At 37.9% G+C, this 21674-nt stretch overlaps 1 protein-coding gene across 8 annotated transcripts in view; it reads left to right on the forward strand.

Moving 5' to 3' along the window:
* Positions 1-19160, forward strand: part of TRPS1 (transcriptional repressor GATA binding 1) — a 219920-nt gene extending 200760 nt beyond the window's left edge. For all 8 annotated transcript variants that reach the window (XM_075743454.1, XM_075743453.1, XM_075743460.1 and 5 more), the window contains 2 exons: positions 7449-7571; positions 12887-19160. In XM_075743454.1, coding sequence (XP_075599569.1) covers positions 7449-7571; positions 12887-13948 — 1185 coding nt within the window. In that variant the 3' untranslated portion in view covers positions 13949-19160. The remainder of the gene's footprint in view (positions 1-7448; positions 7572-12886) is intronic.
* The last annotated feature ends 2514 nt before the right edge of the window (positions 19161-21674 follow it).

Below are 21674 nucleotides of genomic sequence, written 5' to 3' on the forward strand. Positions count from 1 at the left end.
GTGTTAATAAAACTTTCAAAATTAATTTTCGGGTTGCCTCCGTGGAGGTCTGTGTTGTACTGCTGGTAGTCAGTGGCAAAATGCAGCAGAAGCCAGATCATATCGTAGTGTGGTGGCTGTTGTTTAAGGCACTGGAAGAGATTTTAGGTTGATCAGCTTGTGCGAGTTGAAGGGTAAGACCTCAAAAATATGACATATCTAGGAAAAGACGGTTGAAGGAAACCGCTTTCTAAAAAATCCTATTTTGTGTAGAACAATTAAGTAAATATTTAACTGTTCGCAAACCAGACTAACACATAGTTCGACCAGAAAATATTTCTCAGTGTTCATTACAAATGCCTCACACCATAAATATGTGTATGTGTATTTATTTATTCTGTGTATATGTATTTGGCCCAGAGAAGATCACATATATTTTTAACACACGATGTTTAAAAGTCAACCGCCACTAACTGTGGCAAGGAAGTCTAACCTGCAGGAAAAGTTTTACTGTTCCATATTTGTGCCACTGCACATCTTGGGGGGAAACTGTGAAATCACCTTTCATCCCTGTTTGGATTAACAAGGAGACACACTGCGAACTACATAATTTTCACAGATAAAGGCCCAAATGAATGAAAATTAGTAATTCATTGCAAAGCGCATTGTGATTATTTATGTGGTGCCATAGTTGCATGTGGCTCTTAACGGGTGATTAAAACAGTGGCCAATTCCTGCCTGTGGAGCTCCGGCGCTGGCTGAAGGTGGGTGGGTGTCTGGAGCCCTGAAGGTGGGTGTCTGGAGCCCTGAAGGTGGGTGTCTGAAGCCTGTTCCCCTCCAGCGCGGTGGCAGAGGTTGGGTCAGCTGTAGCGTGGGGGAGGAAATAGAGGTACGGAGGTGAAGAGATTCAACAGCAAGTGATTTTGTGGTTTCTTTGTATAGCTATATTTTTCTTAATTTAATCACTTATTTTGATCAACCAGTGTTTTATTTTGGCAGCAATCATGACATCATAAACTAGTACTAAATTCTTCTTGCTTAGTAAGACACAAAGAGATTGTAGTTCACTGCCTGTTTTTTGGAGTGGGTTGTTGTTTTTCTTTTGAGTAGTGAAGTGCCGCTGTCTCTAAGGTAGCTTTACAAAATGCAAGGAAATGCTACAAATGTTGGGACAAAATCTACTCATCTGCATTTTTGCTGCTGATAAAAAATAATTGCCGTTTACATGCACATTAAAATATTTACTCTCTCTAAGGGATCGGGAGTAGAATTCTGAAAGGCTGTGCTAGCAGTAATGTTTAATTTACTGTCTGATTATTTTTTTTTCCCCTCTCTAAAACCCCCCCGATTCCTCTCATTAAAAGTTTCTAATACAGCATATATCATAAAAAGATGCTGTCACAATAGAGCATTAAAAATTCTACTAAACTTTTTATATGAATTAGGTGTGTAATTTTAACTTTCCTCTTGGCATTTTTACTTTCTTCCTACCTTGCCTTGCCTAACCTCTTTCTTATGCGTCTTTCAAATACAGCTCTTTAATGTAATTGTTTTTGAAAATGTCTTAAATGAAGAGTTTGGATTTGACACATTAAATTGACTTCAAGAGGCATCTGTTAACTCATAGTTAAGGTTGAAAACAACTTCTATTTTAGCACTCTGCTTTATGCATTTCGCTTTTTCTGACAACATGCTTTGGGGCCGAAAATTTGCTGTGCCTGGTCTATTCCTGAAAGCCGTCCAAGTTATAAAGGGAAGAAAACCCAATTACTTTCTTTTTAATTTAGACATAGTTACAGCAGAAGCAACTAAAATTTTAAAATGTGAAACTTTACAGGGACATAGTTGTGGCTGTTTTCATAGTTGAGAGAGAAAGCAGTTTTGATTAAACACATTCAATCTGAGTGCCTCTGCAGCCAAAAGAAATGAGGGCTGAAAGATTCTTTTCTCATCCTAAACAGAAGAAAGTAGCGCTTACTCCAACGTCCAGATGCTGCCTTGCTGCCCAGAGTTTAAACTGCAGTTAGTCTGAGCTTCACCCAACCTCAGAGAACTAAATACCTCCTCTTACAAGGAGGACAGTACCTGGAAGGACCTAGCAGGTGCGAAACAAGAAGCTCCTGACATACTCGTGGCCGTGCACATGCAACGTAGGCAGATGTAACCACGAGTGCATTAGACTGTTTTTCTGAACCGTGTGGGTAGCCCGACGATCACAGGGATGAGACCAGCTGCTGACAATTGCTCCTCTCCACAGCTCCTGCTGAACCGAGCGCAGGCAGGTTTCCTGGTGCCTCTCTTTCGGACCTCCCGTGTCGCCAGAGAGCATCCAGAGCAAGCATTTTGCCTTTTTTTTTTTTTTTTTCTTTTTTTTTTTCTTCAGTGAAGCATGTATGGTTGGAGTCCCCAACTTTGTCGTTGGAAATAAGTCAGTCATATGCTTATTCCTTGGTAACATTTAGAATTTCTCTGCACCTCGTGTTCTGGAGCTGCGATTGCAATGTGCTGTTTCTGGCAGAGTAGGAAAGCCAGAGATGGTCAAAAAATCCACTCAGGCTTCATCATATCATCATTTTGTGATGGGGAAGTGAAAGTAATCAGCAAAAAGACAAGTTTTGTTGTGTCCAAAACCAAGCGGGTGATGTAAGAAAAATGCTTGGCTGGTGCTCGTGGAGCCTATTTGAGTTTCTAAAAGCATCTTCTGGCAGAAATTTTGAAAACAGGATGTATTTGGCACTAGCAGAGTGTCAGGAACTGTTGCTTAGTCTAGCTAGCTAAAAAGCCACAGTTCCTGAGCAGTGTTTTTGGCTGTGCTTTTACTATATAGATTTTGCTACATGAAGTTCCATGGAAACAATAACTGAAAGTTCAGTACAATTTTTGATAATTTTTTGTATAACTGTGGAGTGTGATGACGCTTCTAGGTAGCTAGAAAGTTTGAAGTCATGTAAATTGTAGAGTCATCTTTTTTAAATCTAAAGCAGTTTTTATGAAAAACAAGGGCCTGATCCTGTCAAGATGCCAGAGTGAATTACTTGTTAGGATATTCTGTGCTCTTTCATTGCTTAGCAGAAAGCACTAGTAATAATTCCCTTGTTTCAATGAAATATTGGTAACTAGTGAAAATCATTTAAGGAGTTAAAAAAAAAAAAAAATTAGGCATTCGGGCTTGACAATGTGTATACCAAGTTTCAGACTTGTTCAATTTGAAACGGTCAAGATATGAAACCATAAAAAATGTGAGCAAATACTCTGCATATCAAGGGTTGTTATGCAATTACATGCTTTCAGCATGGTTCTTACTGAGGGAAAACAGTTAGTAGAGAGATCTACAGTACATGTTCAGTGAATAATTACAAACTTTCGTAGCTTAGCTACATAAAAATAATAATCCACTTGTTGCTTTGCTACTACTAAAATACTAAAATGTGTGCATACTTTTTTTCCCCAGAGCAAAGCCACTATGACTGTAGATTTGTTAGAAAGTTATCTGAAAAACTTGAAATCCCCTCTGCCCCCCACCCCCTCAGTTTTGGCCAGTCTCCAAATTATAAACAGCTGAACTGATTTAAATAAAGTTTTCAGTACCAAAAAAGAAAAGAAAAAAAAAAATACATCTGGGCTGACAAAAACATGCGCCAAATTTCAGCCCAATGTGATTTGAGACAACTGTGATATTAAATGCCCAGACCTAGGAACTGGAATGGAAATAGAGACAGACTCTTCACTGCGCTGGCCCCTTCAGGATTTGGGATTGTATTGTAGTGGTTATAAGGCTCCAGATGATTAAAGCTTGACTTAGTAGATACATATTTTAGTTATTTAGACCCTTTTGGCTTATTTTTCCAAGGATGTACAGGAAATTTGCATGGCTAGCTCCAGTTAGCACTAGTGGCATTGATCACAGACTAAAACCTTTTTATTTGTGGCTCAAACCCTCTGATGACTAGTTCTGTCGACTTACCTTTTCTGGGCTGATCTTAAGAGATTATTTTACTATGATAAGTATGTGCTCACATTTGAAAAAGAGCAAAAGGCTCCATAACATATTTCTTGAAAATGCTGGCTAGGGTGGTGCTTAGCAGAGCACTTGAGCACATGACTGGGTTTTATGGCGGCTGTGGGCCGTAGCTGTTGCACAGGCTTTGCTGGATTGGAGCTCAACTGCGTGTTTCTTTGCAAAACTACCTGGAAGACCAGCAGTGTTGGCCGTTATTACTGACTAGTACAAATGCTGAGTATGCAAAGCCAAACAGACTCGTGCAGAAGAAGTATCATCACTAACAGTAGAAGTATCATCACTAATTAAAATTTAGCACAAACAAAAAATCTGGAGAATTTCTGTTGGCCAATAACTTTTATAAAACTTGGTACATGGGAAGAAAAAGTGTAGGGGTTTGTTCTTTTTTTTTTTTTTTTAAGAAATCATATTGGTTTAAGAGAAGAGGACTACATGCATAGGCTTTTAAAAACAGCCTCCGTTTTTTCTTGCAGACATCATCAAAATTTCTCCGGTGTATTTTGACAAGGAGGACCGTTCTGTGGTTAGTGGGATCTGGGAGTCAAGAATACTTAGTCCAATTCTGCCACAGTTCTGTTTCACTCTAGGAAATCCATTCGAAAGCTGTGCGTCCCTCACTATGAAAAGCTGTTTCATAACCAAAAAGCTCAACAAAGTAACAGCATTTAAGTTATTCCAGAGGTGGTTTAATTCATTAGTATATGTAAGCTATGTTGGAACACTTAGGTAGGGGAGTAATCATTGGTGATTATCCTGTAAGGTCCTTAAATAATACAGAAATAAGAGAAGGTAAAGAAAGATAAGATGCAACACTTAGCATGTAAGATGAATTTCCACAGTTTGCGTTAATTTAGGGAATGATGTTTAGCTGGACTACTTTGAAATTTTAAACAGATAAATAGTTTGTAAGTACTAAATAAGCACAGGTATCGTTTTTTGATAGGTATAGCTACTACCAGGTATTTTGTAGATTGTTGTCAACTGTAGTGATTGTATTATTTCATTGCAACTAACGTCCAGTTTGAATAAGATCTTTCTTTAAAAAAGAGAGAAAAAACGAGTTCCTTTGTCAATGTTTTAAAGATATACTAGTTTCATAGCATTCAGTGAAGATTTCAGTGTTATCCTGTCACCATTCAGGTACATACTAACGCAGCGTGTAAACTAGACCGCTCTCTATATATTTTAAAAGTCTTCCATGACTTTGTAGAGGGTATTTCCCAAACTCAAGGAACACAACCAGAAATGAAAGGGTGGAAAGACTGACTCAGATTAAGACTCCACTTCGTTAATACACCACACCAAGAAGCCATAGGCTGGCAGACAAAAAGTGGGAATGGAAAGGAACAGTTCTGCAGTTGTATCTGAATCCTGGCCATACACAGTCATTTCCACTTGGAAACTTCTTGCCCTTTAAGTGGACGTAGTTGGGGTTAGTTTAGTGAAGCTTTGTTGTACGCTTAAGGAAAATATTTCAGCAGCCAGGTGAAGTTGTGCAAGGGTATGCAACCACAAAAAGAATTGGGAGCTTCAGTTTACTTGTAGGCGAGCGCACCTTCACAGTCATCTGCATCTCATATACACAACTAGTTAGAAGTTTGCCAAAGGACATCAACTACCATTTAGCTCTCCCTCTAGTCAAATTGAGAAAAACGTAGTATATTACTGCTTCTGATTTAAGAGACAAAGTAGAGGATGATTTAAGTAGGTGAGAAAGAGATTATCTTGACGACAATCTCGATTTTATTGTATCACCTTAACATAGCACAACCTGCTGTACTAATGAAATTGTGTTCTTGGTTTAAAAGGGCAATTGTTAGCCTGACTTTGTGCTCACTAAAAACATTTCCCCAATCTTGTTAAATTATTGCACTCATTTCAGATTTTTATGGCTGTGCAGCTTACCAGCCCTCGTTTCTTTACATTTCATTCATTTTCCTTGTATTGATGATTAATGGAGGATGTCGAACGTTAGAGTGAGCAGGCATCAGCAAATGCAAGATCATAATTAGTTTAGCTGACGAGGGCCTCTGATAGCACTTGCATCTGGATGGAAAAATTACCCTATAGGGAACTGGCTGCTCACCAGGTCTTTTTAGTGATACATTGTGAAACACCCGATGAATCAAATGCCCTTTCAATGCCAAGAAAGTGTTCCAGTCTTGAAGCCAAAATTATGTCTGCAGAAAGCTTTCCATTTGAAATGTATCAGAGTACAATTATAACCATTGTATTTTTTTGGCATGAACACCAGTCTTCTACAGTATGGACTAAAGTTAAATAAATTACTTAAATTTTATGAAACTCTGAAATTTTGACTTACAGTGTTAGTAATTTTTAATTTATAATAAAATTAGTTTTCACCCAGGCTCTTTTTCCCTGTACTCACCCATTCTTATCTTAGATGCTGAAGGTTTCTTATTGATTTTTTTTCCTTTGCTAGAAGGGAACAGAGTTGAAATTCAGTTTTTCTTTTCAGCAAAAGAATTCCATTTCCTTCTTATTAGTATTTGTGCCCACAAACGCAGCCTGACTTTTGTTTAAATGAGAAGTTTAATGAAATCATTACTCCGTAGAAGGAATTTAATGAGCAATACTCATAAACGTGTCTACTTTTAAATATTCCTGGATCATTATGAAACCTGATGAATGCACAGCTCAGTCTGGTTAAAAATCAATTTGTATTTAGGAAAGTTGTACTGTGCCTTTCTTTGCCTGACTAAAATAAAACAAATAAATCTATCCATCGATGAGACCATATTTTCTGGGGTTTTGGGTGAAGTTCAAAAGAGGTCTCATTAAGAATACTGTACTTTTGTTTGTTTGTCAGAGGTTACTCCTCATTCTTAGTGGTGTATATATAGTAGCTTATATTAATTTCAGAAGTGGGAAAGACTGGAAGTGAATATCATGTATACAATTAATGAAGTATAATCTCTGTTAAAGGAATTAGTATGACACAAATACAAACTAATTAATTAAGTGGTGGGGTTTCAGAATTCTTGTTACCAATCACACTTTAAAATCGAGCAAACTAAAAAGAAATAATCTGTTGTGAAATGCAATGAACAACCCAGGAGAAGTTTACAGAATGTTCTCTGTCAGCTTCCAGAGGGGTTTTTCAGAATTTGCTGTTTAGAAACCATCATTAAATGCACAAAACCTGAAGTTCAAAAAGTTAAAGCTGTTATTCTGAAAAGGCTTTGGTGTTTCACACACCTCATCCATCACTCTAGGGTTAATTATAATGAAAATCAGTGGTGCCTATTAAGCACAATTGAACCTGACCTCATTATGGGCAGTGTGGTTTTATACTGTCATTGTTGCCAGTCTAGAGACAAAACTCCTGTGTTGATTTGTCCTAACTCCGCAGCTCATGTGACTCACCTCTGACCTGGTTTTTTTCTGTGTGTTTTTTTTTTTTTTTTCTTTTTCTTCCCTATTTCAGAGACGTAGAGGCTCGGGTGTTTTTTGTGCCAATTGCCTGACCACAAAGACCTCTCTCTGGCGAAAGAATGCAAATGGTGGATATGTATGCAATGCGTGTGGCCTCTACCAGAAGCTTCACTCGGTAGGAAGAATTTACTGGTTTGTTCAGAAAAAAAGGGGTTATACAGCTAAGCTGGGCAGCTGTGGTCTTGTCTGGTTGTGTGATTAGTACCACTCCCTGGCCTGCAGTTAATTTCCTAACAGGGTTTTGCAGTATGGTCACTTTGGGATCAGATGTGATTCATTATGAAACAGGCTGGGATGCTGTGGGTAGACGTGTTTGAGATCACCAGTGATGCATTTAATTATTTTGATACAAAATAAGAGGAAAATTATTTCTTTTCTGGGAATTCCATTTAAAGACATACAATATGTTGTGATGAAAGCTGTCTAAATTCAAGAGCCCTCATGTTCATAATAAAAAAAAATTGTTAAAGTTAGACATCACATCTATATAAAAAATATCCCTTGCTGTGGGTTTTGTTTTCTTTCACTTCTCTTCCCCCCCTTTATTCTTGACAGTAAATTTCCTGGAGATATGGGGAGGTGGGGGTTTTTTGTTCTTTTTTCTACAGTTCTTATAAGCTGCTGGAGGATTCTGAAATAACAAGGAAGCTACTCACTTGATGGCACTCATCATTTGGTGAGGGGAAGATTCACCATCACTCAGGATCAGACAGGGAATAAGTAATAATCATGAACTATCTATATTGCTTTTCATCTTATTGACACTTGGCTTGATCCTGAAAGATGTTGAATGCTCTGGTCCAGGTCCAGGAAAGCCATGCTTAAGTGTTTCCTTGGATCAGTGCCAAAATGCTCAGAATCTTTTAACTTAAGATCCACTAGATAAATATTATCCCTGCTATCTTTAATGGAAGCACATGGGAGAGTCAGGTGACCAAGATTTGACTCTAATTAATTAATTTTTACAACATACCCATGTAGTTAAAAAGTATTACTATTTTTCAGAAATAGAAACTGAGGCAGTCTTTGGGAGTTTGCCAAGGCAACATAACAATTTAGGCTCAGAGCCCAAATCAGAAATCTGTGTTGTGACTGAGACTGCATGTTTTTAAAAACTTTTTTCAGAAATGCCCTTTAAAAAAAGAAAAAGCCGCTTAGGAAACTCTGTTTCAAATGCATTAAGATTCCCAAGTGCCTATACGTATTTCTTTTTAAATTTGAGGCATAAGTTTGTAAATCAATAAGTAGCTTCTGTGAATTTTACCCTTGATCTTGTGTACAGGCCATATAACAATCCTATTTACTCAAGATCCTGTCCAACGCACTTAATAAAAAAGATTCCAATTTTCGAAAGCAGCAAAAACATTACCAGCCTAAAAGGTTATCTCTGTTTGCCATGTGCTGTCATTCTGAGGTCAGTAACAATTTTAAGCTTCAGAACAACCCAGCCAGTCAGATAGCATCTGGATGGGAGAAGATGGACTAATGCCCGATCTCTGGCCAGCGTCTTGGCTGGGTCTTGTTGAAAGTATCATCTTCCTGGAGATCTCTCATAGTTCTAGATATAACATCTAATTTAAGGAAACTGAACGGTGGTGAGCATCCACAAAGATTTTAAGGAGGACAGTTTGGCGTTTTAACATTAATTGGACGTTTGAGTCCAGTTATTTGTAAGACTTCATTCACAGCCTCCATTTTCCCTTTTCCTAGTATATTTTTCTGAACTATAGTGTAGGACATTGCCATGATTATTAGTATAACTTATTGAATATATGAAAGCTACAGGAATCAGGTTTGAGTTCAGACACATAGCACAGAAAATGCTTATGAACCAGTAGGAACAAACTAGTGTGCTTCCAACAATAATAATTAGGAATACAATGTCAACCTTTATTTTATGCATATAGAAAGCAAGAAGCTGGCACTATCTTCTAGCTCCACTTCTCAAGCATGGCAATGAGCTGTCATTCAGTGGACATTTGACATTAATATCTTCAATTGAACTTTGACCAAACAAATGCAAAGAATTTAATTAAGCCTCCACTCTGCTGTGATATGATAGCAACTCCATTGTAAGTTGGAGTCTGAAATAATCAAACAAATCTCTCCTTTGGGACACCTTTTGAGACAGTCCCTTGCAAAGGCATGTTCTTTAGACTGACACCAAAACGGTGAAAGTTTCTTTTATCTGACTGCCTGTCTGCTCTTCATGAAAAATTAAAGTAATTGTCAAGCATGTTTTTGAAGTAAGGTGTCTAGGATGATGCAGTTATTAGATAAAGGTCTGAAGCTAAAAATTCAAGGACATAGAACTGTTCCCTTCTGCGGGCCACCCAGTTAAACTAAATTAGGCTGCACAGCTCAGTAAAGTTCACCTATAGTAGGTGTGCACATTTCATAGCTCCCTTTTGATTGGATTATCACTATCTAGAACTACTGTCCTCATTACCTCAAGAATATGTTCAATACACTTATCTCTAAGGTCCCTTTTTTACTTGTATTTGATAAGAAGAAAAACCTATGGTCTGTCAGACACTACTAGGTGGTAGTGACTGACAAATGTTAACATGGTAGTGATTTCTGCTATAAGTCACATTTCCATTTCTATGATACTCTTGAATAATTTTTCAACATATTTTCAAAAATGTTCAATCTATCTAGGGTTCATTTACATGTAAATTGCCAGATTTTTCACATTTCTCTCCTCTAATGCAGACAACTATGTTAAGAAATGTGTAATAATAGTCCAAGAGTCAATTATTAAAATAGTTTTAGTGAAAAAAATGCTTTCAGTTCACTGCAAACATATATACAATATTCACATTTGCTGACAGAGAAAGGTGTATTCCTTGTTTCCCCAGAATCATGAACTTGACCATTTATATTGTAGTGCTGTTTCTTATTTTTTAATAGCTCTAACTCAGTCGTGGAAAACTAGATTTTGTTCCATAGTGATTCCTTGGCCACATCCTTGGACTACTTCAGTGAGGAGTTACAGCATATTATTCTAGGATTTGAAATACATGATCTTCTAGTGGAGAGATCACCTCAATTTCCCATGGTGTCGAGGAAGTGTAATCACAATAATTTACTGAACTATTTGTTGAATTTTGTAATTTTTTAAAAAAGCTACACATATATTTGGTGTAGGGAGATTACCAATTGATATAGAGGTGGCAAAAAATTCTTTGTGATCACACTCAATATACTACATATAACATATAATTAAGGATCTGACATAGGCCATTTTAAAAGTAAAATTCTGGTAACGTTTCCACGATTTTCTAAATTTAGTGCCCCATTGAAAAATCAAGAAGAGAGCTTAAACTTTTCTGTCTGCCTCAGCTGCAACCAAGTACAGAGTATTTCTATATGCACCTTGCTACCATGAGTAAGAAAAATGTGAGTAGTTTTACTCCACTGAGTAGTCTCTTTTAATCAGCTAAAGGCTAGTCAGATGAGTACAGTCATTTGCATACTGAAGTTGGACCTACAGCCTTTAACTCCTATTAGCATGTAACTTGGAAGAGCGTGAGCTACAAACAAACAAGTGTGTGAGGATCTTTAATCACAAGAATGACGATGTTTCTTTTAACTCCTTCCAGGATCAGACTTCATACCAGTAACATGAAAAGTAAGACTGAAAAGTATTTCCAAACTATTGAAAGGTTATCTGGACACCACATGAAGATGCTCTGTAGTGTATAAATAAAAGTTTAATAAGAGCAATGTCAACAACATTGTAAGAATTGGCTATTGATTCTGCAAACTATAAACTTTATTTGCATAGAATGTACATAGAAAATATTCTAATTTTATCTAAACAATACTTTGCCTCTACTTCGATCTGTTTGAGGAGGCTGGTTCAAGGTGCTGTTTTTCTGCTGAGTTTAAATTTTGCTTATTAAAAATTAAATCAAAGTGTGTATTTCTTCTGATGTAGAGTTTTAATAGAAAGTAAAATCTTAAAAAGTAGCTGCACTGCCTAAAATGTAGTTAACCATTCAGAAAGAGCCAACCTCAGCGAAATAAATAGGTGAAAGAGGAGAGGAAGATGGCAAGTCAAGAGAGAAACTAGATCCCAACAAATAATAGAGCACTCTTCCAGGTCTGGATATTTTTATATTAATTCAAAGTTATGAATATATATAAATTATGTTACATCAAGGTACTAATTGTTTTGGGTATTGACTGTAGGCCAAAATTTCATCTGCAGTTTAAAACAATGTTAAAAAAGAAAATTTCCAAATAAACATATAAGTGGAATACTGTGTGGGGCACTTTTCTGGCCTCCAACCAAAATAAGTTTATGTGTGCATTTGGTTGAGACAAATGGCAGCTGCCAGCATGCCAAACTGAATGACTTTTAGGTAGGTTTTGTTGTTTTAACATCTGCCCAGTAGAGCAACACATACCGACATTGCAGCACCATCTTTCATTCACATACCATGGCCTTCCGGTTGAGGGGCCTTTCAAAGAGGCCTGGCTGCAGTCCGTCCTCATACTATTTTTTTTTTCTTCACGCAAAAGTATTTTCGATTCTCATCTAAATAGGCCACCTGCCCTGAGCTGGTGTGAAGAAGTAGCAAATGGAAACAGAAGTCCTCGCTTGGTTCTTGCTTCCGCCTCTCCCTTGATTCTTTTTTTCTCTACAGACCCTTTTTTCCCCACCTTCAGGGGAAGCCTTCTCTCCCTCATGACTTACTAGCACAACATCAGTAACAGTTAGAAAGAAAAGCAATAGGGATAAAGGAGAGGGAGTTGATACCAAAGTCCCAGGTAGACCTTTTGGTGCATAGGAAGAGTTTTCCTGGATTTTCTTCTCCATCTTTCTCAGTGCCTTTCCAGCCACCATCATCTCACATCTCCCACTAGCCTTTTTGCTAGGTGACAGCAGTGGTGGTCAGCAAACCATGTATTTGCTTGTATTTTCTGTCGGTGTCAAAGGGGGGTAGGTATCAAGGTAAGCATTACCCAGTTCTTGTCATAGTGTGCTCTGTGCAAACCTCTGCCTGATACCAGCTCTGGGGATGTGATGCATAGAATAACGCTAGTGCATGGGGCCGTGCATCTCCCATCTCATCCCCAGCTCTCAGCACCCTCTTTCAGCACGTATGGCTCAGAATTTTTCAGGAGTAAGGGGTAATAAACGCTTTGACAGCTTGGATAGTTCATGCCTTTTTAAGTAAACAGGTATAGTACGTCCAAGGCAGTTGACTTAGTTTGATAAAACAAACCAATTCATAGTTTACTTTTAAATTGAGGGGCCAGGAACCAACATTTGGGTTGAAATTTGGTCATTCCCATAAAACTCTTAGAATATAGCTCTTAATGAAAGAAAAGATAAATTTGCATGAGCGTGGTCTCACAGATTTGTTTAATGTCTCTTTCTTTTTTTCCTTTTGTTCATTATGTGTGTGTTCCATGCAGACTCCCAGGCCTTTAAACATCATTAAGCAGAACAATGGTGAGCAGATCATTAGGAGACGAACAAGAAAGCGCCTTAACCCGGAGGCACTCCAGGCTGAGCAGCTAAACAAACAGCAGAGGGGTAGCAGTGAGGAACAAGTCAATGGAAGCCCCTTAGAGAGGAGGTCAGAGGATCATTTACCTGAAGGTCATCAGAGAGAAATTCAGCTTCCCAGCCTCAGTAAATACGAGGCCCCAGGTTCATTGACTAAAAGCCATTCTGCTCAGCAGCCAATATTGGTCAGCCAAACTCTGGATATTCACAAAAGGATGCAACCTTTGCACATTCAGATAAAAAGTCCTCAGGAAAGTACTGGAGACCCAGGAAACAGTTCATCGATATCGGAAGGGAAAGGAAGCTCAGAGAGAGGCAGCCCGATAGAGAAATACATGAGACCTGCGAAACACCCAAACTATTCACCACCTGGAAGCCCTATTGAAAAATACCAGTACCCACTTTTTGGACTTCCGTTTGTACACAATGACTTTCAGAGTGAAGCTGACTGGCTGAGATTCTGGAGTAAATATAAGCTGTCTGTTCCTGGGAATCCACACTACTTGAGTCATGTGCCTGGCCTACCAAATCCTTGCCAAAACTATGTGCCTTATCCCACCTTTAATCTGCCTCCTCATTTTTCAGCTGTCGGATCAGACAATGACATTCCTCTAGATTTGGCGATAAAGCATTCCAGACCTGGGCCAACTGCAAATGGTGCCTCCAAGGAAAAGAATAAGGCACCACCAAATGTAAAAAATGAAGGTCCCTTGAATGTAGTAAAAACAGAGAAAGTTGATAGAAGTACTCAAGATGAACTTTCTACCAAGTGTGTGCACTGTGGCATTGTCTTTCTGGATGAAGTGATGTATGCTTTGCATATGAGTTGCCATGGTGACAGTGGACCTTTCCAGTGCAGCATATGCCAGCATCTTTGCACGGACAAGTATGACTTCACAACTCACATCCAGAGGGGCCTACACAGGAACAATGCACAAGCTGAAAAGAATGGAAAACCTAAAGAGTAAACCTTAGCACTTAGCACAATTAAACAGAAATAGGTTTCCTTGATGGGAATTCAATAGCTTGTAATGTCTTGTGAAGACCTATAAAGCACTTCATATAGAGAGCATGCCTTATCCAATATTAAATCCCTTGTTCTTTTTTTTTTTTCCTTTTTCTTCTTTAATTTTTTCCTTTTTTTTTTTTTTTTTTTTGTCCTTTTAAATGAGTGGGTTACCAAGAAAAAAAACAAAGAGTTGGATGGTGGCCAGAAGGGGGAGAAGATAATTATATGGGACACGGCCCACCAAAGCTAGCCAGAATGCAGTGAATCATGGCGAATAACCTTGAGAAAATTTTACCGGACAATTAATACCTTTGCTATTGTGTAAGAGACATAACTGGCAAGAGTGCAAAGATGTGTATATGTATATACTGCTGCAGGGGTATAGTGAACATATGCACATTGTATATAAGAACTAGACTTGTTAAATATACAAATGTTAAAAGGTCATTTCTTTTCTTTAATTTGGGCTAATTTCTGCCCTACAACATGCCTTAGGATCACTTTGTCCTCAAAGCTTTGGCAGCAATTTCATCTAGATGTTTCTCAGACTCCGCTGATTTTTAGCTACCATTTTATCACTACATTCTTTCTGGCACACTTTAGTCTAGGAAAACCATTTTGTGCAAGTGAAGTCTCTAATACAGAAGCCACACTCCGGGTTTAATTTGCATAGAACAAGGTAACCTGCTGTATTTTATTTTAACATATTTTTAATATATTACATTTCTAAACCTTAAAGTCTAAGGTTACTTCTCCACAGGCTTAACATTGCTATACATACCAGTCAATCCCTTCAGTAGACTTATACCAGCTTTTGCTAAGTAGCATTAAATGTCTTCGTAGTACTTTTTAATACTTAAAGCTTTGTAAAAACTATCCATGAAGGGAAAGCTCCTCAGCATAACTGCTCAGGGAAATAGGGCTAAATAACTAAATATTAAATAATTGGTTAAAGGTGCTGTTAGACGAGCCTCCATGCTTGCTACAAGGGTGTACAAGAACTGACTTTAATCATTTTCATTATAGTGTCCCAACCAGTAGTTTATTATTTTGCCACAGGGATGTAGAAGATATTACAAGCTACTGGATGCACTGTCAGATTAACTTATTTCATTAAAGAAGTTGGGAGAACAAATAGAAAAAACCTTATTTTTCTAGTAAATATTAATGTATTACATTTCAAATAATGGTGCCTGACATATTGAATAATTATTTTCTACAGTGTACGTATGCAACAAAGATATTCCATCATGCATTAGAGTCAGTTCTGGCTCTGCCTCGCTGTTTACATTTGCAAATGTAGCAAACAAGGTAATGAAGCAACTATTTCTATTGCAGTAGGTATCTTTTTTTCTGTGTGTGTGCATTAAAGTTGTAAACGATAACATGAAATGAATGAAATTTGTTGATATTAATGGTATGGAAAAACAAGAAGGAAATGAAAATATTTTTATGCCTACTTAGGAAAAAAAGGGTAGCACTATTCATTCCAAGTACTTTTGTATTCTTAAGCTCTTAACTCACATTGTTATGCTTAAAATGATAAACATATATCCTCTTTTTATTGCTTTGTCTGTGTTTCAGAAGAAACATTTCAGAAATTATTTTGATAAGTGCTGTTTGACGATGCAGCACTGATGTTTTATTGCATTCTGTAGTAGCATTGCACTCCATTTTTACAATATTACGCAGTTGCTTTTTTGTTTTGTTTGGGTTTGTTTCTTTTTCGCAGTGCAGGGTCTTAGTTCCTTATGGTTGGATGGCAGGTGTAGCTCAACTGGTTCATGAATGTTGCAGCGAATGAAGTTTAAAATGTCTTTCTGATATTATGTTGTCTTTTATTTCTCCATTCATGCATTTTATTTTTTAAAATGTTCTATAAAAATATCTCTGGACTAAGTCCTCACTTGAGATTATATGTAAAGGGTCCTATTCTGATCTCACTTACATGCCGCCTTTCTCAGATTTTCATGTAATTGAAACTAGAGCATCATAAAAAAAAAAAGTTCTTGTATTTAACTTACCTGAATCTCACCACTCTCCCTTCTAGAATTTGGTGCACTTATAAGATACTTAACCAGATAGACAGGGAGGTGGAAGATAAAAGGAGAGGTGATAGGAAATGGCTTATAGGGGTTGGCAAAAGGAAAACCGGGGAGGAACTGGCCTAACCGTTCAGCACTTTGATAGTCCTTCGAAAAATAATGTGCCTAAAGCAGCCGGCAATGAACATCACCATGCATGAGAAGCACTTACACAGCTGATCACCAAAGGTCTTGCTGACCTTGGCAGTATTTTAGGTGTTACATTTTCACACAGGTGAAACTTTATTGCACAGTTTCTCTGATTTGTTAGGCACAGACAGGCTATTGTTCAGCATTAGGCTTGCATTCCTTCCTGCTCCACCCATTGCTTCTATACTGGTGAGCAGCATATGGAAAATCCCACTCAATCTGTTCACGGTTGAGTTCTATAACCCTTCAATAGTGTTCTAGGTTAGCAAAGGATATTGGGCCACATTCTTCTTCTTCTGTTTTTTAGATGAATCTCCTGCTTGATACCAGTGCCAGACAAAGTCTGGTTATGTTTTTACTATTGTTCTCCAATAATAAGTTCTGACTTGGTTTTTGTGGATTTATTTTTGTGGGTATTTTTTTGTTTCTTTTTTTTTCTGTGGGGACTGAAATAGATTGCCCTCGTTTTGTTACGTTGGGGTCCAGTGTGTGTCCTTTTCAGCTTTTCCAAGAAACATATTAGACTCACTAAGCAGCGATTTTTATCGTTTTCAGAGGTAGCTGCCTGCCGGTTATCAGTAGTTACTGGTTTGACTTACTTCTTCTAAGACCTACCAGTTCCTGTGGCTTCTTCGTTGATGGAAGCTGCATCTTCATGGCAAAATATTTTAGGGGGGGACATGCGCATTGTAAGACTTGAGCACCACCCTGTACTTCATAACACCTCTTGCTAAACTCCGAAGCAGAGGCCAATAACAGGAAATACACATATATCAGGGTTTGGGGATGAGGAGAAATGAAATCTTATGAGTGCAAAGAACAAGACAGATTTTTGAATATTAATATTGCACATTTAGATGGTGCAAATAAAATTTGAAAAAGAGTTCATTGTTCTTGCCATGACATATTGAGATGTTCTGAGATTTATGCTTTGTAAGAAACGGGATTTTGCCATAGCCTGTTCTCTTTGATTGGGGTGGGGGGAGCACAGTTTTGTTTCTTAGCAAAAGAGAGGTGACTCCTTCCCTCTTCCAGACCCCCCTCACAATGGATATTCATCAACAGAAAAATAGATCCTGACATTGAAAAAGAATAATCTTATTTAATAACTCTCAGGTGGAAACCAATGTTAGCACACACAAGTAATTACTGCATCCACTGCATTTCGATCAACTTACAGCACTAAAAATTGAACTTTCAAAGAATCATTCTTTGCTCTGAATTTGCTAGTGTCTTCAAGGTGTTGTACTTCTCTTACTAAGGAATGGCAGTTTGAGATCTTAAAATATATCTCAAATAGGACCACAAAATCAGTAGATGGTTCAAAACCAGAGGATTTGTGGTGCCTGTCATTAATCAGATTGCAGAACAGGAACAATATTTCTGTTAACACTCTGTCATGCAGCATCTTCTACAAACCAGACTGGCTTTACACTATCACTTCGTGGCTGCTGCCCCCTAGGTTAATGCAGCAGGAGACAAAGCTTTTCCAGAGCACAGTTTGCATTCAGGTGCTAAACTTGGACTGCTTTCCAATGGAAGTTTTGCACCCAGTTGCTACTGTGCTGATGAAATTCCCCCCATAATGTTTTGTGGACCATCCAGAAAGGAGGATGTACGCTGGATACTTGTATCTCAGTTTTGCCTAAAAAATGTACTGTTGCACATTGTGACAGTTTTAAAGAGAGAGGACATTGAGACATCTCAAAAAGCAGAGGCACGCTGTGGGTAAGAGATTATTCTTGCAGTTAGAGGGGCAGCAGGAGAAAAGTGACTGATGCTAATTGTATGCAGTGCTGAAATGTAGGAGTTGTGCAATGTGGAGACCTGATTTGGCAACTGTAGATTAGTACTCAGTTCAGGGATGGACTTTCAAGTCCGTCTTTGGACTGGACTGTATTGCTTCGTAGTCATAACTACTTGCTTTATGTGCTAAGGATGTTGTCTACCATCTGCTTTTTGCCCAGGATGTCTAAATATATTCCCATTCTTGCTCCTGTATTGATTTTTCTTGGCTAACTTAACATGCTAATTCCTAATACTGGTCAGGAAAAGCCAAAGAGATTAGAAGTTCACGTCTGTTCAGCCAGAGGGGTAGATATATTTCCTTCTGCTTCTGTGGAGACAGTTATGCTTGGCAAAGAATAGCGAGCAATTTGTCAACATATCCCAAATGTGACAGATAAGTGAGAAATCCCTTCTAAACTTTTCTATAAAGTTAAGATAGGCCAAGTAGAATTATTTACATAATTTTCTCACCCCAGAATAGGATTCCTCCCTACCCTCTTCCTCACAATTTCATTTCATTCAGCCAGCTCTGGAAAGCTGGCAGTTGGTGAGATGCTACCTATATAGTAATCACATATACCCCGATTTGCCTCTTTTTAGAGGATAAAGAATATAATTTAATGAGTGCCAGCCAGATAAATAAGAGTTTCATTTGGTTTTTGAGTACCCTTAGTAAAGTAAAATTCTTAGAATAAACATTGTAACAGCAACCACAGTTTTCCATTCCTATCATTTCGGCCTCTGAGCTCTATGTAGAAGGAGAACAGGAGAAAAGGAAACATCTCAAAATGCCATTGTAAATTTAGCTTATAGAAAATTCACCAGCAGGAAAGGAAAAAAAAAAAAAAAAAGTACTTCATAAAGAATGACTTCATGTTGCTAAAAACCATCATTAAACTTGTAGCCCTGATTTGACTCTAGAATGTTGGCTCTTAATGTTTTGTCCTTACAACACATGGATGTGTTTTTTGTTTGTTTTGTTTGGGGTTTTTTTGTTTTGTTTTGTTTTGTTTTTTGGTTTTCATAGTGCATGTTCATTTCTACTCACAAACATGTTCTTGGTGTATTTCTTATGCAAACAATCTTCAGGCAGCAAAGATGTCTGTTACATCTAAACTTGAATAATAAAGTTTTACCACCAGTTATAAATCAGATTCATGTCATTGTTTCTGGGGAGAATGTAATGTCGTCGTGTCACTACACCGTAGCAGGGTTGGGGAGGAAAACAATCGAGAGTTGAGCTGCTCTGAGAGTAGGACAGGGCCTGACAGCATCTAGGAGTAATGGCTGGTGATTATGGCTGAAAGGCAAAGGCAGAATTGCCCAAATGGTAAATGCATGAAAAGAGAGGAGATCCTTCAAAAACAGATTAGCCCTATTGTAGTCCTACATTAAGGACTGTAGATGTGATCCAAAACTCATGCAAGTTAGTGACAGGATTTAGAATGGAAGTCTGTTTCAGTGAGGTTTGAACTCTTTTCAATGCTCCAGCAGCCTGGCATTACATTACTGGTTTTATTCTTCTGCCCCAAGGCAGAGCAAATGTTGGAATAATTCTGAGAAATTATGTAAGAAAGGCTGATACTGAAATGTGATCGGTACCACAAGGCTACCAATTCCACCTTTCACACAAAGTCCATGGTGGTCTTTAAATAATCCCCGATACTCAGAACCGTGGTTTCACATCATGCCCACAACTCTTCCAGGAAATCCTGCTCGCTCCCATCACACAGGTTATTGACCCAATGGTGACTCAAGGACAGAGCACACCACCTCCAACATTGCCACCACCACTTCCTCCGGCAACCTCGGAGGTTTCCTCAGAGATCCCAAATCGAAGCACTGACCAAATCAGCTCAGCTTGGCATTTCTGCTCGGATGAGCTCACAGCCCAGAGTGGTATGGCTCCCAGCCATCATTTCCATTATGCTGTAATTTCCTTTCTCCATAGGTTTTGTCTCATCTCCATGGTTGAGAGACCGTTCGCTCTCATACAAAATACTGTTTTAAAGTAATATGAAATGGTAAAATCTGTTTATAATGTTAGAGTACAAACTTTCTAGAGCTTAAGTTTAAAAGCACCGTGTCAGAAATAACTTCTCCCTGCAATTCTTTCTCCCAGTGGATTCAGATGCAGACCCTGTGCATTTCCAGTCTGTCTTTAATTTCCTGAGACTAATAAAAATAATAACTGTAGTAAAGAAGAAACAAAAAAAGCTAAAAAAAGCTTTCAAAGGCAGCGGAAAAACAGTTTTGGAGACATCAAGTTTATGCTTTATCCATTTTGAAAAAGATGATATATTCAAAAGCTAGTCGCTATGCATTGTGTGTGTGTGTGTATATATATATATACACACACTCTCTATATATATATGTAAAAATATAAACTCTACAGAAATATATATACACACACACATGTATATTTTTATATTTACACATATATACAGAATTAAATAATCAAACATTTTCACCTGTTTTAAGAACACCTTTTGAGGATAACAAGATTTAGTTCAAATTTATGTTCTTGTTATATCCATGACCAGTGCAGTGTGTCTTTAATCAGAATTTAAAGCACTGTTTAATATTGCACTTCTGTCTCCATATACTTATGTGAGCTCATAATTGTAGGAGCTGATGACCTCAAATTTTCCTTTGTGGTTCTACTATTTGTATAGCCTACTTACAGTGTTAATGCCTTCCTCTTACAGCAGCAGCTCCACATGTAAGCAGCTCATATAAGTGCACACTGACATTGTTATCAGGTCTTAATATGCAATTATAATGTTGAAATTTGTGCCAAGGATCTGGAGACTTCTTGTTCCAGCAGCAATGTCCTCCATTATTTCCTGTTTAGATTTTACTATGGCCATATCTTGACATAGGTCAGAACTCTGTTGTCCCAGGTACTGCCAGGCCTAGAACATAAAAGATAATCCATCTGCTGGTAGTAGGTCCTGACCTTCATCAAAGAAGATTTATAAATGCATAAAGTTAAAAAAAGTGTAGGAATAGGTGTTGATGCAGAAGAAAATGGACAGAATGAATAAGCAGAGTGCTTCATTCTGTATGAAGGGGAAGCGGGATGCTTTCAATATTACACTCTTGGTAGAAAAAACGGGATGGTTATTTTAAACCTTATTTATTTATGAATAATGGCAAAGTAACTTTAATTTTGACACTGTCTTTATAAAATTGTGTTGACAATGCATGGGCATATAAAATCAAAGAAACAGTATAATGTCAGTGAAAGTGTTGAGTTTATGTGTCCATCCTGGAAGTTTAACCATGATGGGCAATTACGCTGGACAGTTGGGACAGCTGAAACCTGATGAAGGTAGAGTTTGTACTGACACCAGCTTCCCTTGATTTCCCTGAAGAGTCTGACTAATCCTTGTGTGCTGAACAACAAGAGTATCAGTTGGTCCTTTCTGTAAATGAAAGTGTCTCCTGCACATCCAAAGGAATAGAAGTGTCTTTCACGTGTTATGGTTACGATGTCAGTGGAAGTGTCTGATTCATTTCCAAATGCTGCTGTGGAATTGACAGCTTAATGGTGAGACTGATACGGTGACACTTCTGTCGCCTGACTCCAAACAGCTCCGTCAGCACTGATACAATGTCAGTAGAGTTGGCCAGAAAAGAAATACGACCATTGAAAAGAAA

Source organism: Balearica regulorum, chromosome 2 (assembly GCF_011004875.1).
Source record: "Balearica regulorum gibbericeps isolate bBalReg1 chromosome 2, bBalReg1.pri, whole genome shotgun sequence".
Lineage (NCBI taxonomy): Eukaryota > Metazoa > Chordata > Aves > Gruiformes > Gruidae > Balearica > Balearica regulorum.